Source organism: Colias eurytheme, chromosome 31 (genome assembly GCF_061535395.1).
Source record: "Colias eurytheme isolate Ceu_HAF_F1 chromosome 31, ilColEury1 Martin Lab GWU primary, whole genome shotgun sequence".
Classification (NCBI taxonomy): Eukaryota; Metazoa; Arthropoda; class Insecta; order Lepidoptera; family Pieridae; genus Colias; species Colias eurytheme.
In genome coordinates, this window is record NC_143010.1 from 1,014,705 (window position 1) to 1,031,119 (window position 16,415).

The 16,415-nt window shown below is 34.5% G+C and overlaps 1 protein-coding gene across 1 annotated transcript; it reads left to right on the top strand.

Moving 5' to 3' along the window:
- Positions 1 to 436: 436 nt before the first annotated feature.
- Positions 437 to 15,964, top strand: LOC149895339 (uncharacterized). The gene is made up of 14 exons (XM_090118726.1): positions 437 to 652; positions 1,169 to 1,288; positions 2,244 to 2,421; positions 3,493 to 3,647; positions 4,192 to 4,392; positions 4,876 to 4,973; positions 5,818 to 5,925; positions 6,379 to 6,489; positions 7,332 to 7,436; positions 8,548 to 8,760; positions 14,159 to 14,270; positions 14,812 to 14,925; positions 15,140 to 15,289; positions 15,776 to 15,964. The coding sequence occupies exons 1-14, from the start codon at positions 521 to 523 to the stop codon at positions 15,902 to 15,904; spliced, it is 1,926 nt and encodes a 641-aa protein (XP_089974852.1). The 5' UTR covers positions 437 to 520; the 3' UTR covers positions 15,905 to 15,964.
- Positions 15,965 to 16,415: the final 451 nt, after the last annotated feature.

Sequence of the window (16,415 nt, forward strand, 5' to 3'; positions counted from 1 at the left end):
TGAAACAGTAAGAGGGTATTTGCAAACGAATTATGAGTACTCTTACCGTTAAACCACAGAATAGTAACTAGTAGCTAGCTACCGTAACCACTAATTGATTTAAATAATAATCAATACTATGAGTATTTAACCCAAATAATAGTTGACAATGAAAAGCGAATTTAAACAAGGTTTAAATAATAAAAAAAAACTATGTATGTGTCTTACATTTTAATAGAATTTCCTGCAGATGCGTTAAATAATCCCAACGATGTCATCAAATAGCAAATTACAGCAAAGGAACAATCACTATTGTATTTTTAAATGTCCTGTTAATAATTTGCACATTTTGTAACTATTTTAGGTGAAATTACATACGTTACATCTTGCAATACCAAAGGTTTGACAATCATCTGTCATTTGTCAGGGCTATGCTATTTTGTTTGTATCTGTCAAATTATCAAAATGGCCGAAGGAAAGGAATGAAGCTTCCTTTGTTCGTAATTATATTATTTAATTAGCCAAAATAAAAACATCGAAAATGAAGGAAATAGACATAAATATAGAGGGATATAATGTGAACGGCATATGTGTTGGTTGTTTGAACTACAATCGGAATATGTTTTACAGAAACGAAATTAAAGAATGTTTTAAAACATTAGCTGATATCGATGTAAGTAAATAAATACTTGTATTTGGAATACTTTTTTGTTTTTAAATTGACTTGAAAAACGCTAAAAGTTACTTAGTATTTACTGTATATGTTAGAAATCTTTAGAAACATTGAAATAGAATGGAACAGAAATCTTTAGAGCCGCCATTACGCCTCAATTTTAATTAAATTCGCAGTAGTTTAGAACAAGGAAAATTGGATATTTTTTAAATTATGATGCAGAACAACTAAGAATAAAATAATTTTCAAAAATTTTAAGGCCTAATTATTATAAAAATTAAAAAGCAAATTTTGTAGTATGGTGAAACTTTAATTTTTGGTTTTAAAATGTGGTAATGCAAGTTTACAAAAGTCTTTTTTTAGTCATGAATTGTATAATGATTAAATTTAAAACTTTCACACTTATAACAATGCTGTAACATCGAGAATAGATGTTCCCCTTTATAATTAAATCACCTGAAAAACTGCTGGACATATTTGGATGAAATGCTACTTATTAACAACTACAATTTTCAGGTACCAGATGGCCTTTCAATACAAGTTTGTTGGGAGTGTTTAGCTCGTATAAAAAACATCATGCAGTTTCAGAAACAAATATTAAAGTCATATGATATACTTATAAATTACTCAAGAAAAGTAAGTCAAGTTTAAGTTTTTACTACACATAGCCTATGTATTTAATTGGGCTATGTAATTAATAATTACCCACAGTACTCCGCTCCTGTTGGTCTTACGTGCTGGCCACGGACAATTCGCTATAGCGAAAATTCGCGCGGCGCGACCGGCGGCGCGTCTTGCGAATGAATCAAATGTATGGAAATGTACTGGGCATGCCACGCGCAGCGGCGACCAGCGAGACGACCGGCGAATTTCCCCGAGCGAATCGCGCGGCACGACTAGCGATCGAAACAAATGTATGAGTTATTACGGCGCAGGCCACGGAGTCGAGCGGCAGACGCGGCGACTACTCCCGGAGCGAACTTAATTTAAAAATAGTTTGTTTTTTTTTCGCGAAAATGGAGACGGAAGCTTTTATTGCAGAAATTCTAGCTAGACCAGCTATTTGGAAGTCTAGCCACCCGCAACATAATTTTTCATCATGCCTATATTTTTCATATTTTTGGTGGAATTCTCCGTTTGTAACACGATTTCTATTTAATTCGTGTACTCCACTATATCTTCCAAACATTAAATCTTGAGCAAAAAAGCTGCTACTCTCCAAACAACGTCGAGCTAACTTTGATAAAGCCATCTCGTCTCCTCGTCTACACTGGTCGCGGCGGCGAACGCAACTGCCCGTGGCGTGCTTACCGCGCCGCGCGAATTGCCGCGCCGCCCGTCGCGCCGTCGTCGCCGTGGCCAAGGCCAAAGCGTGATGATATAGCCTTCCTCGATACATGGGCTATCTAACACCGAAAGGATTTTTCAAATCGGACCAGTTCCTGAGATTAGCGTGTTAAACAAACAAACTTTTCACCATTATAATATTAAATATAGATGTAATATTAAAATGTTAAATTGTATAGAGTTCCAGCCTTTTTTTTAACACATCTTGAAATTATCCTAAAAATAAAATAAAAATCTCTTACAGCATACCTTCCTGAACTCCCCCTACGATCTTTCACAACACGCTACCACAAATCTAATCACCACTAAACTAATCGGCTACACAAGTAGAGACAGTGCTTTGGAAGAAATTAAACAAGAAAAGTTTGAGTCGGTAGCAGACGTGAAGGAGGAATTTGATGTTGATGTGGATGTTTTTGGGGGTAATTATTATTGTAATATGTAGTATTATAGTCCCAATTACCACAGGACAGTTCTTTGGCATATTATGTTATATGTAGCTACATATTATTACCTATGTAAAATTAAATTGTAATATTGACATGATTTTAAAAGAGCAACTAGTTTCTTGCCGGTTCTTCTCAATAGATACTGCTTTCTGAATCGGTGGTAATTGTTGAAAATATGTTTGATTCCCTATGTCCCTATGTCCCTTTGTACGCTTAAATCTTTGAAACTACGCAACGGATTTTGATGCGGTTTTTTTTAATAGATAGAGTAATTCAAGAGGAAGGTTTATATGTATAATAACATCCATTAAATTGTGGAGAAGTACTGTTATTTTTGAGGTTTCTAATGTGATATCGTAAAAAATTACATTTTTTCCGCTTACATTGCAAACGCAGGCTGAACCCTACGAGTTTTATCAAAATAATGTACTAAGTATTATACACATTGAAAAGGTCTACAGAAAAGTCCGCGATGGTATATGTCTATCTATTATGGATAACCCACAATAACTTTTTTTTGTCATTTACTTTTTACGACAAATAATGGCTGATTTTCGATGCGATTTTAACCAATACAGCATTAATCCTTAACTAATTAAATACCTTGAATACAATGTTCATTTAATATAGATCTATATGGCCTTTTACACCGTATGATTTAAGTGAATATTTTCGAAGATATTACAGATTTAAAAATTGCGGGACGTAGCGTTTGCGGTGGTACCGGCCGGCCGCCCGGCTATCTATTTTATACCCGTGCGAAGCCGGAGCGGGCCGCTATGTTTTTATATACAACGTTCACAGTTTTTCTGTAGTGTATTTAGTATCAGCATTGCACCCGTGCGAAGCCGGGGCGGGTCGCTAGTATGATATATAGCTTATAGCCTTTCACGATAAATGGGCTATGTAACACCGAAACAATTTTTCAAATCGGACCAGTAGTTCCTGAGATTAGTGCGAACATACAAACTCTTTATAATATGTATTACAACTTTTTTTATTGTTACATATTTTTCCTATTTTTATAATTTTCTTTATTTTCAGAAACATTCATAAAAGACGAAGATACATTTGATTTAGGGGCAATAGACACGCAGTCTTCTGACGAAAATACTTTCTTATCGGTTTTAGTAAGAGATGATGGAGATAGTAAGAGTAAGAAAGAGAAGGAGAAACCGGAGAAGAGGAAAAGAAAAAAGGTATGTAATTATAATGTGCAGCGATGAGTATATTGTTTATGCTAGTGTGTCATGTTGTTCTAATTTATAGTAACTAGCTGTGTCCTGCGGTTTCACCCGCATTTATAGCCTATACTCTATAGTCTATAGCCTTCCTGGATAAATGGACTATCTAACACGAAAATAATTCTTCAATTCGACATTCAATTGACAGATTGATTTTTTTTATTTACAAATATTCAGGGACCAGTTTTGACTGATATTTTTTATATTAAAAAAAATGTTTGGCTGTCAATTTTTTCGTAGATAAACACAATTTAGGACTGATTTTTCAATCCTTGGTTAAAACTTATTCGTCGAATAATGTATAAAACTACCATTTTAAAAACGTATCCTAATTGCCTGTATTTGACAGCTTACGTGACATTTTGATATTATCGTGTAATAATTTATTGGACGGATAACTTTTAACAAAGCATTGAAAAATCGGCCCTTAGTCAGTTAGTTTTAATTCAAGTATATTTTTAACAGATTAAAAAGATTTTTTGACATTTATTCATGACAGACAAAATCGCGCAGACAAAATAACCTACCGGAAGATCTGGTAGAAGAGTTCTCTATGACAGAGGAAGAGATGCAGTCGGTAAGAGAAAGAGATGTATCGAGCGCAGAGTTCGCGAGTTTGAAACATAAGTGTAGTGATTGTGTGCGGGAGTTTAATTCTAAGAAGTTGTTAGATGGACATTTGAACGGGAAACATTGTCAGGTGAGTGACAAGCTTAATATCTATCTATATTATGTTAACGGAAATGTATGTAATCCGTCATTTTATAAAATTCCTAGGAAATGTATGTAATTCCTAAAATCGCAAGAAATGTGTGAAATAAATTATTATAAACACGGAAACTAGGAAATCTATACATTAAATAGTTTATTAAACAATATTTTAAACATTTCCTAACAATTCCTTGATTTCATACATTTCCGGTAACATATACATATAGTAAAATCGTAAAAGTCGAAACTGTACATTGAATATTCAAATTCAAATTCAAATTTGAATTTTAAATCGTCATAACACATTTTCAATGTTTACCACCGATTCGGAAAGAAGTATCTATGGAGAAGAACTGGCAAGAAACTCCATAGTTGCTCTTTTTTATCAATTTGGAAGACAAAACAAATCACAAATTTACCTATAATTTATTCTCTTTGAAAATGAAATTATGTTTTAAATTTTTTCTTTCAGAAAGACGCAAAGTCCCACCAATGCGACGTGTGCAAAGGTTATTTTATAAATAAGGAAAACCTAACGAAACATAAAAATCGACATTTAAGAGCATTCCGGTGAGTATTCCACTTCTTATCTAGATTGTAATAATATTCCATTTATTTCATACTTATATTGTAAACTAGCTATGCCCCGCGGTTTTACCCGCGTGGCTCCGCTCTTCTTGGTCTTAGCGTGATGATATATAGCCTATAGCCTTCCTCAATAAATAGGCTATCTAACACCGAAATAATTTTTCAAATCGCACCAGTAGTTCCTGAGGTTAGCGCGTTCAAACAAACAAACTCACATGTAACATATTTGAGAGACTCGATTTTGACCCACTTAGCGGACAGATTTAATTCAAACTTTGTACAGTTATCAAGGACTAGCCGCTCCGCGCGGTTTCACCCCCGTGGCTCCTCTCCTGTTAGTCGTAGCGTGATGGTATATAGCCTATAGCCTTCCTCGATAAATGAGCTATCTAACACCGAAAGAATTTTTCAAATCGGACCAGTAGTTCCCGAGATTAGCGCGTTCAAACAAACAAACAAACAAACAAACAAACAAACAAACTCTTCAGCTTTATAATAATATTATCAAGGATAAGTGAAAATACAAAAAAGACGTGTGACACTCGGGGACTGCCGCGGTAAAGCTATTGCATGCTATGCCTTCAAGCCACACCTCCGCGCCCGTCCCCGTGAGGAGCGTGAGGTTTTTTCGTTACGGAATTTCTGGATTCGGTCCCCGCGCTCAAGGCCTGCGATATAAGCTATGCAATAGCTTAATAATATCAGTATGTTTGTGTAATTTTTTTATTGTATTTATTATATTCGTTATAATATTATTTATCCCCACATTTCAATTTGTTGACTTTATACAGATAATATTTATTTATTTATTTTTATTTCATTTCAGATGTAAAGAATGTGGTCTAATAACAACATTGAAAAGAATAATGCTGAGGCATGAGTGCGCTAAACGTATAGAACGATATTCCTGTACCGAATGTGATAAGACTTTTTGGTAAGTGTAGTTTAATAACAAAATTTTACTCAGAACTCAAACTCAAACATTATTTATTCAAATAGACTTCTTCTAGGAGCACTTTTGAATAGTCATAACAGTTACTAAATACTGCTTTCCGAATCGGTGGTAAATGTTTAAAATATGTAATGACGTTTCAAAAGTGAATAAATAAATCTTTGAGTTTGACTTTGAAAAATGAAAGGCGTACAATATAATATGACAATATTAGGATAATTTTATTTTTTTAAGTATTGTATCAAGATTGTGGAACATTTTGAACTAACGCAGAAAACCTGAGACAAACGCAAATTTTTTGATAGTAGTGTACTCTCTATTTTCTATTGTTTCGTATTATGAGTCGTGCAATTTAAAACAAAAAGTCTTATGTACCCTTAAAGAAGCGATCAAATTGTTTGTATTCTTTCATATATGTATTATGTTATTTTTCAGTTCTAAATCAAAACTAGCGTACCACAAAAACGTATGCCACGAAGAGAAGCCGCAGTGTGATTGTTGTGGAAAAGTATTCGCGAATAAAATGACTCTGAAGTACCATTTGAAGTGAGTATTGAATAGAGTAAGAGTTAGGAGGAGATAGAGTTGGTAAGAGATAGTAAGAGAAGCCGCAGTTCGACTGTTGTGGAAAAGTATTCGCGAATAAAATGACTCTGAAGTACCATTTGAAGTGAGTATTGAGTAGAGTAAGAGTTAGGAGGAGATAGAGTTGGTAAGAGATAGTAAGAGAAGCCGCAGTTCGACTGTTGTGGCAAAGTATTCGCTAATAAAATGACTGAAGTACCATTTGAAGTGAGTATTGAGTAGAGTAAGAGTTAGGAGGAGATAGAGTTGGTAAGAGATAGTAAGAGATAGTAGTTGCGACTGGATCGTGTGTATACAGGGTGTCCCACTATTGGTATACTAAGCGCGAAAGGACTTGTAGTTTTGCATACACTGATCACGTAAAAAATACTTAAATAACAAAATTACGTCAAAAATTTTTTGCTAAATTTTTCCTGAAAATCCATGTTTTCTTCTCTAGCTTCGCGCAGCCGGCATATATCGCTTCTCTAATGTGAGCATTTTGTCTATGAAAACATAATCTTAAACGATAGCTCACGTGCTGGTGGCAAAGTTGGGTGGGTTGCTTGTTATGGGTGTACACATAGAGTTTTAATAATTCATCTATTTGAAAAAAAAATGCGTCTGGAATTTTATAAGTATTTTTTACGTACTCACCGTATGCAAAACTATAACCTCCTTTGAGCTTAGTATACCAACAGTGGGACCAGGGACACCTTGTATAGTTAGATAAAAGCAGAAGTTAGAAAGCTACTGCTTAACGTGTGATTTTATTTAAATTATGGCGGTTCAGTTTTTTTGATAAAATTAATAACTTTTTTCAGAGTTTTACCCGCCAAAAAGGATGAAAAGCCAAAGGAAATGTTGTATATACCGTGCAAGGGGTGCGACAAAGTGTTTCACTCGCAGAAGAGTTACAGAGCACATGTGTGAGTATTATATTTTTGAAGTGAAACTTCTTTATCGTGGTTGGAAAAAAATTTAGTGTAACATTTTTTCGTTACGCGTGACACTTTTCCGTTACGCGCCATCTTTTTCTTATCCTTACCACGCGTGATTCGACGTATATCTGTAAAGTTGCATATAGTAAATTATTTTTTGAAAAATAAAGAAGTTTCACTACTTACGTGTGTACACTAGTACACGCACACATTTTTTCTTTTAATTATTAGTAACACAGGTACATGTTGTTAGTCAAATATTTACAGCATTATTAATATAATGAATGTGATAGTGTATGTTTGTTTGTCTATTTCACTTCGCTACGCGGCAGCGTATGATTTATATGTGCATGTAGACAGGAGGGTAGAGATATATATGGGCTACTTTTTACCGCAGCCAAATACATAATTCGCCTTAGAACACACGATCGAAACTGCGGGTAACGGCTAGTGACTTATATTTTATGCTAGTAATACGACAGAATACATAATAGTAGCTAAACGCTACAGAACGGACACTCTCCGCCTCCCGCCAAAATTAAACACTTACCTCACCCCGCACGATCACGCTATAGATGGCCCGCATTTTTCTGAAAGGACGATACGCAACGAAGAATTGACAACATTAATCAAATTGACTTAAAGTATTTTTATTATTTTGGATTTGTGATTATCGTTTTTCGTAGAAAATGGTTAGATATTGTGCTGTTTACGGATATGTACATATTTCGATAAAACGATAATTTTGTATGGAGTGTCCGGGGTGTGGTAATACTAAAAACTTGCTCATTGTCACTAACAAAGTGTTAGGTTTCACGCACAAAGTATCACTATATTTGACAGATATTTGTTCAAATATCATCTTTTTTTAAAACTACATTTTTAAAAGATATTCGAATGTCTATAAAACTATCCTAATTTTGGAATGTATTGAACGTGTTGTAACATATTTTTTATAGTGCATGCAGTGCTCATTTTTTATTGGTTGTCCATCATGTTCTATATTTTTTGTGTATTTTGTATGTAATTTCATCGATGTATAGCTGCTAATGAGCCTTAATAAATAAATCCTTACTTAATACTCAACATTTCGTTCCAGCGTAATCCACGACGGCCTATCCTACCCGTGCCCGATATGCGGAAAACTATTCCAATGGAAACGAAACCTCGCCCGTCACGCGCGCAACCACCGCGACCGAGAGACGGGCACCACGCACCAGTGCCGCGAGTGCGGGAAGACGTTCTCGAGCCGCGACTGCTACAACAACCACATGAAGCTCAGCAAGCGGCACGTGCCCGAGAGCGCGCTCCTGTGAGTCTATGTGCGCCTGGTACTTTGTGTCACTAAATATACAGAAAAGATAATAAAAAACGGGTAAAAAATAACAAAAATGTTCCATTTTCAAATATTTCTTGTTAATCTGTGCTATTTCGCATTAGAAAAAAAATTGTGACAATAAATAAATAACTAATATTATATTTATAGGGACCAAGATAGGGACGCTCGCTTTAGAACACTCCTATGAAGTTATGATCGCCTGGTACTTTGAGTTCATTTAGTGTGACGTTTTTTGACAAAAATGGGTAGGAGAATGTTTCTTTCTCTTTCATATTTAATAACAATGCAAACTAAGAAATTTCGTTAATTAACAAAGAAAAAATTTCCCGTATAAAAAGTGACCAAACTAATAGAAAATACATTTAAACAACATCGACCTAACTAAAAAAGTGTGTGCGTAACCTTTACGCGCGATTGAAGTAAAACGCACATGTCAATATAACCTTGTTATTGAATATTATAAAATGTCGCAATCACAGAACAGTAAAGTAGATAGAAGTGCGATGTGGGCGTGGCCCACGTGTCACTGGTAAGGTAAGATCACCTAACTTGCTCTCAGTTATGCGCAGAAAAATATTCGAGTCGGTTGTCAGCTGTCAAATCTTTTTTCCATATTTATTCATTAATTAGGACGTGTTGTTCGGTATTAGAGTGCAAAAATGATAGCAGACGAAATAATATCAGCAACGGAGGCATTTCATACCATCGGTAAGTCTTATTTTTATTTATTTTAATTATATTTTATGTTATAACTTCGCTTGTCGTAATTTGTCAAAATTGTATACAAATATCTAGTCAAAATGAACCTTATGTTATAAGAAATTAGTACTTTTATAGATTGAACAGAAAACAAGACTTTCTGGAATATTATTGCAATAAACAAACGAATGTCGGTTTAGTGATGATTGTGGCGCATATCGATAGTATCGATACTTTAGAAAAGACAAACATTATAAATATTAAATTTTATTTTATTTTTCCTTAGCTTTCATTTGACCAATTTATTTATAGATTTCCCAAAGAGGCTTATTTAAAAGAGAAATGGATAAATGCAACGTGACGAGTTAACTGGATGTCGAACAGCACTAAGCAGTCTAACAAAGGCCACCGATACATCAAACCTACAGCAGTTCCAAGATTTAAAATAATGCATATTTTCTGTTTGTATTTTGTAAATATAGATTTATACTATTCTATTCCGTTTTTTATTTAATAATAATAATATGAAAAGACGTACTTAGTAGTAATAAACATACTCCAAAATGTGACGCATTATACTATACTCATATAATAGAAAGAAAAAAAAATGCACAAAAAAATATTTATTTGTGAATTATTATCGTTAACAAGGCTGACGCCTGACATCCCTTAGAGCATAGCATCAGATAAATATCAAGTTAATGTCATTAATGTTGAGTGACACAAATTTCAACCTTATCTCTATGTGTTGAGGTTCAAAGTTATATCTATCGAAAATTAACGCCCTCTGTTGTGGAGTAGCTGAATGTTTTCGAATTTGGAATTTCTGAGCAATGAGAAACAAAACAGCTAATATACCTAGGGGTGTTATACTAAAATAAACCGTAACATGGTGCGTTAGGGTACATATTTAAATGCTAAATTTATAACCTAATTCAGTTTCTACTCAAATTAAGCTGTCCAATCAAAGACATAGTTTACTTGTAGTGTACTGTATAACTATCTGTTTAAATGTGTGGGTTTGGCGACACTGGTTTTCATACTAATTATGACATTAAAGCACTTCTATATGTTTTTACTGTTCTGTGGTCGCAATTGTCAGAAAATTTATTTTTAATTTACTTATTTTAAAAGTAATAAATAAACAAGTATATTTAGAGATTTTCAAAAAATTTTGCAATTTAAAATAATGTTTTTAAAACTGTTGAATTTTTCATTCACTTTGCTATTCACAATTGATCCGTTTGAAAATTTGAAAATAAATAATCCTAATTGATTATGATTTATGATATTTGCCACTAGCTGGCGTATAAGTCAAGAAGCGTGTAGTATATGACATATACTTACAACCAATCAGAATTATTATTTTTAAATGGCGGAAACTACACAGCGTTACTTCCGTCAGAAAAAAAATCTGAGTTACTCCCTAGTCGCGCCTAAAGAAGTTTTACTTCAACAAGTATAAAGGTACAATAACCACCACGCACCAGTGCCGCGAGTGCGGGAAGACGTTCTCGAGCCGCGACTGCTACAACAACCACATGAAGCTCAGCAAGCGGCACGTGCCCGAGAGCGCGCTCCTGTGAGTCTATGTGCGCCTGGTACTTTGTGGCACTAAATATACAGAAAAGATAATAAAAAAAACCGGCCAAGTGCGAGTCGGGCTCGCGCACAAAGGGTTCCGTAGCAGCAAATATAATAAATTACAGTTAAATCAACCTATCTCAAAAACTATAAGAGATACTTTGATCAAACCAAAAATCGTTGAAAGAGTTAATTAGCATGCATCACCTCTATTTTTTTTAGAATTTTATACCCCGTAGTTATAAAAATAGAGGGGGGGGGACATACTTTTTACGACTTTGAGAGCTGATATCTCAAAAACCGTTCACTTTAAGAAAAATGTTTTTTAGAAAACTTTATATCATTTTAAAAGACCTTTCCATTGATACCCCACACGGGTATGTACATCGAAAAAAAAAATTTCATCCCTCAGTTACATGTATGGGGGGCCCCACCCCCAATTCTTTTTTTTACTATTTAGTGTCATATTTTTGTAGCGGTTCATACAACACATATTCCCATCAAATTTCATCACTGTAGTACTTATAGTTTCCGAGTAAATCGGCTGTGACAGACGGACAGACGGACAGACGGACATGACGAAACTATAAGGGTTCCGTTTTTGCCATTTTGGCTACGGAACCCTAAAAACGGGTAAAAAATAACAAAAATGTTCCATTTTCAAATATTTCTTGTTAATCTGTGCTATTTCGCATTAGAAAAAAAATTGTGACAATAAATAACTAATATTATATTTATAGGGACCAAGATAGGGACGCTCGCTTTAGAACACTCCTATGAAGTTATGATCGCCTGGTACTTTGAGTTCATATAGTGTGACGTTTTTTGACAAAAATGGTTAGAGAAAGTTTCGTTCTCTTTCCTATTTAATAACAATAACTAAGAAATTTCGTTAATAAACAAAGAAAAAATATCCCGTATAAAAAGTGACCAAACTAATAGAAAATACATTTAAAACATCGACCTAACTAACAAGTATAAAGGTACAATAACCAGCACGCACCAGTGCCGCGAGTGCGGGAAGACGTTCTCGAGCCGCGACTGCTACAACAACCACATGAAGCTCAGCAAGCGGCACGTGCCCGAGAGCGCGCTCCTGTGAGTCTATGTGCGCCTGGTACTTTGTGGCACTAAATATAGTGAAAAAATAATGAAAAACGGGTAAAAAAATAACAAAAACGTTTCCATTTTCAAACATTTCTTTTAATCTGTGCTATTTTGATAATTAAATTAATTAATTAATTAATTAAAAATGAAAAACACTAAAATGAAATAAAGAATCCATACTAATATTATAAATGCGAAAGTAACTCTGTCTGTCTGTCTGTTACTCAATCACGCCTTAACTACTGAACCAATTTGCATGAAATTTGGTATAGAGATATTTTGATCCCTGAAAAAGGACATAGGATAGGTTTTATCCCGGAAATCCTACGGGAACGGGTTTTTCTTTGAAAACGCGGGCGGAAAGCTAGTAAAGAATAAATGCACGCGCTTTAGAAAATTCCTATGGACTTATAGGACGTAGCTTGGTACTTCATGAGTATGTAGTGTGAACATATTTTTGATTCCAATATTTTTTCCGTCAATCTTTTTAGTAACTTGGTAATAGAAGATACTAAATTAATTAAAATAATCAAATTGTTTAAGGCCAAGCGCGCACCACGATTTTAATTTTTGCGACACGATTTCAATATCGCGCTGTAGAAAATCGCAGAGAGTACGGTGCGCGCACAGCGATAATTTAATAGTGATCATTACTCACTTTCATCATGGATTTCGTACAAGATGCTTGTCTTTATTTACTACTTCGGAGGATAAGAAGAAAAAAAAAAAGAAAATTCGTCAATATTAGACTCATCCTTTTACAGCAGATAAAATTGTCAAAGGTTTCTTTTATCAGAAATACAATGAACTTCCATGTATGGTATATATTTCTGATATGGATGTATCCCAAAAAATTCTTTGGCTATTATAGAATGAAAATTCCGCCAAAAGGCCACCCTTTGTGCTTTTTTATTTTTTTTATTATTGTAACCTTTATGTATATTTTGTTTCTTGCACAATAAAGTGTTAAATAAATAAATAAATAAATTCAAACTTTTGACAGATTACTGAGTTTATGTTTACCAAACAATACCTATAACTTGCCTATAACACTATGATGTTTACTGTTGGACAGACGAAACACAAGTGAAGTGCCGGCCGGGCCCTAGTGTGCGATTTTATGATCGCAGTGCGCGCGGTACCATACAATTTCATATTCTGCATTTCATTTTCGCGACAATCGCGTCGCGTGCAGTCGCAGCAAAATGTGACAAATCACAATTTTAAAATCGCTGCGATTATTTATTCGCATGTGCGCGCATTGTCATAGTAACTCATACGCTGTATTTCTGCGATAAAATAATCACGCTGCATAAAGTCGTGGTGCGCGCTAGCTCTAAATTGTTTAAACTGAAAATGCCAATAGGTGTATTTTGCATTTTGCCAAATCCACGCTGCTTCATGCAATCGTAATTCGTAAGTCACGCGACAAAATATCTGTTTTCTTCCAACTAGCACAAGTTGTATGAGTTTGTTGCCGCACCGCACAACGAACGCATGACGAGCGGCTGACGCGACGTTGCCGCTCCGTCGCATTTGGACTGTTTTGTTCATACCCAAGTTCCAAGCATTCATCTTACATTTTCTTTTATACTATGTAGTGATTAAGCAGTCAATAAATATAACTCCTTGACATTTTAATTAATCCGTCAGTCCTCGGATCACAGACACAATAGAAAATCTATTGTGTCTCGGCCCGATCGGGCCGCTCGGTGGTCAATGGGTTAATTATAAAATATGTTACGAAATTGACGAATTGTAATTGAATATGTAATAAAAAGCGTAGAGTGAACAGGTACCTTCTAGGGAAGCGCGTTCCATCTTAGACCACATCTCAGCTTAACATCAAGTGGTCAAGCGCTTCCCTATTACCAATTAAAAAAAAACCTGTTATTAAAGATAGCCCATGTATTGAAATAAGCTGTATGAAATGAAATTTGTATCATTTATTTGTAATACTTTAATAAATAACTCCTTCCAGACACGCCTGCCACTACTGCGATAAGAGATTTGCAACCAAATGGTGTATGGTCGACCACATCGACTGGGACCATTTGAAACAGATCAAATATAGGTGCAAAGTTTGTTATAAGGTAATTAATTTAAAATTAAAGAAAATATCAATTTAAATAGTTTTTTTGCTCACTTTGAGACGACATTTTTGGTTTGGTACTCAGACATTCTCTGTGACTAAGTTTGCTATCGAATCATTTATATGGAAATACGTGTATTTATATAATTTCTGGTAATGACTATAGAAAACGTAGAGGCGCTACAGTATTTTCATAAACACGTTCAGTATGGCAACATTTGATAATTTTTTGTATGGACACGATTTGTATTGTATATCTCTTGAAGTTTTAATATTTGCGGGCAGACTGAAAATCAGCGCTGTTCAGGTGTTAAAACCCGACAGCATGGCTGAGTCTGACCCGATTGCCATGTAAACTATTGTATATTTTTTTTAGTAATATTTAGTTGTTTAGTTGTTAAGTGTGTGTAACATGTGGCAATAAATATTTTTCTTTCTTTCTTTCATATACATTTTTGGATCGCTATACATCATGTCTTTTATCCTTAAACATAATTAAAATTATTAATATGCTATATATAAGTAAAACTTTTCTATTTCAGCCATTCAAAACAGCGAAAATAATGGTCGCTCACATGAACAATATACACGAAGGAAAAAACAAAAAGGAACCGGATGGAGAGCATTTATGTGAGATCTGTGGTAAATCTTACAAGGTAAGTGTGTCACTTAGAGCAGCCGTACACGGGCGGCTCGAGCAGTTTTTTTGAAGTTGAAATTTCTTTAGGTGCGTTGAGAGTAAAATTTCAAGGTCACCGAGTAAGGCGATTTGGATATCTCTTAATCTTGTCAATGAAGTTTCACTTCGGACACGTGTGCTCGACACACATGCTTTTTTTTATTTATTAATGCAAAATTTTCAATCCACAGACAGAAAAACGTCTAAAAGGCCACGTATGGGCGATGCACACGAAACGTTCGAACACAAAGAGCTTCAAATGCTCTTTATGCCCCGCTACATTCACATGGCAGACGTCTATATACAAACATATGCGTATGATGCATGATAATAAACGAAAGGTATGTATTTTATGGAAAAATGACTCTTATAGTATACAGCAATAAGGTGCTTTATCCCGTAACCATCCGTATCCCTTCAAAAATAGGTAATGGAAGGAAGAATGAGCCGATATACAGCAATAAGGTGCTTTATCCCGTAACAACAATATATATGTATTCTTCCAAAATGGGTAATGTCGGATGGTAATTATTGTATATGAAAATAACTCTTATACCTTATAGCAATAAGGTGCTTTATCCCGTAACCATCCGTTTCACTTCAAAAATAGGTAATGTAAGGAAGAATGAGCCATAAGAGCTTTATCCCTTAACAGCGTGTATCCTTCAAAAACAGGTTAAGTTAAGGTATGTGTTGTAAGGGAAAATAACTCTTATATGTTACTACAATAAGGTGCTTTATCTCGTAACAACAACCTCAACACACACAAAAATATCAAAAATCGAATTTCCTAAATATAAAATACAGATAATGTTTCTTGTCAACAGCAACCCCGGGCTTTACCATCGAAGAAAGAAGAGCCATATGTGGAAATAGAAATAACGAACCCATACTTTCAGCAGAATATAATAAACCCAAGTTTACAGCCGATAAATATTGTACAGAATATCGGTTAAATGGGTTTGAATCGGTAATAATACCGGTTGATGACTGATGCCATATTATAAATAAATGAATTCTATATTGCTTGTTGTTTTATTTATCCAATTATGTATAAAATAATTACGGTGTTTTAATATTAAATGGGAAATGTATGTGGTTGTTTATGTGTTAAGTTTTTATGTTAAAATTGCCTTAGCGTATTTGAGAAATTTTTGCATAGAGACTGCACAACGCCGCGCCGGGAGAAAAACATGATAACATTAACATTGGATAACATAAAATAACAATTTAAGATAATAGTGAATAATGAATAGGAAATTAGAAAATATTTTATTTCAATTTTACTCAACATTGACGCGAAATTTTGTGGGTCATTTGTAACAGGATGGCGGTTCTACAGGAGTCTTAACTCTTAGTACGCAATGACAAAAAGAAAAATGATGGTCCGAACGCTGATACCGGATGCGTTAAGATACTGTAATATAAAATATAACAGTATCTTAAGATAAAATATTATAGTATCTT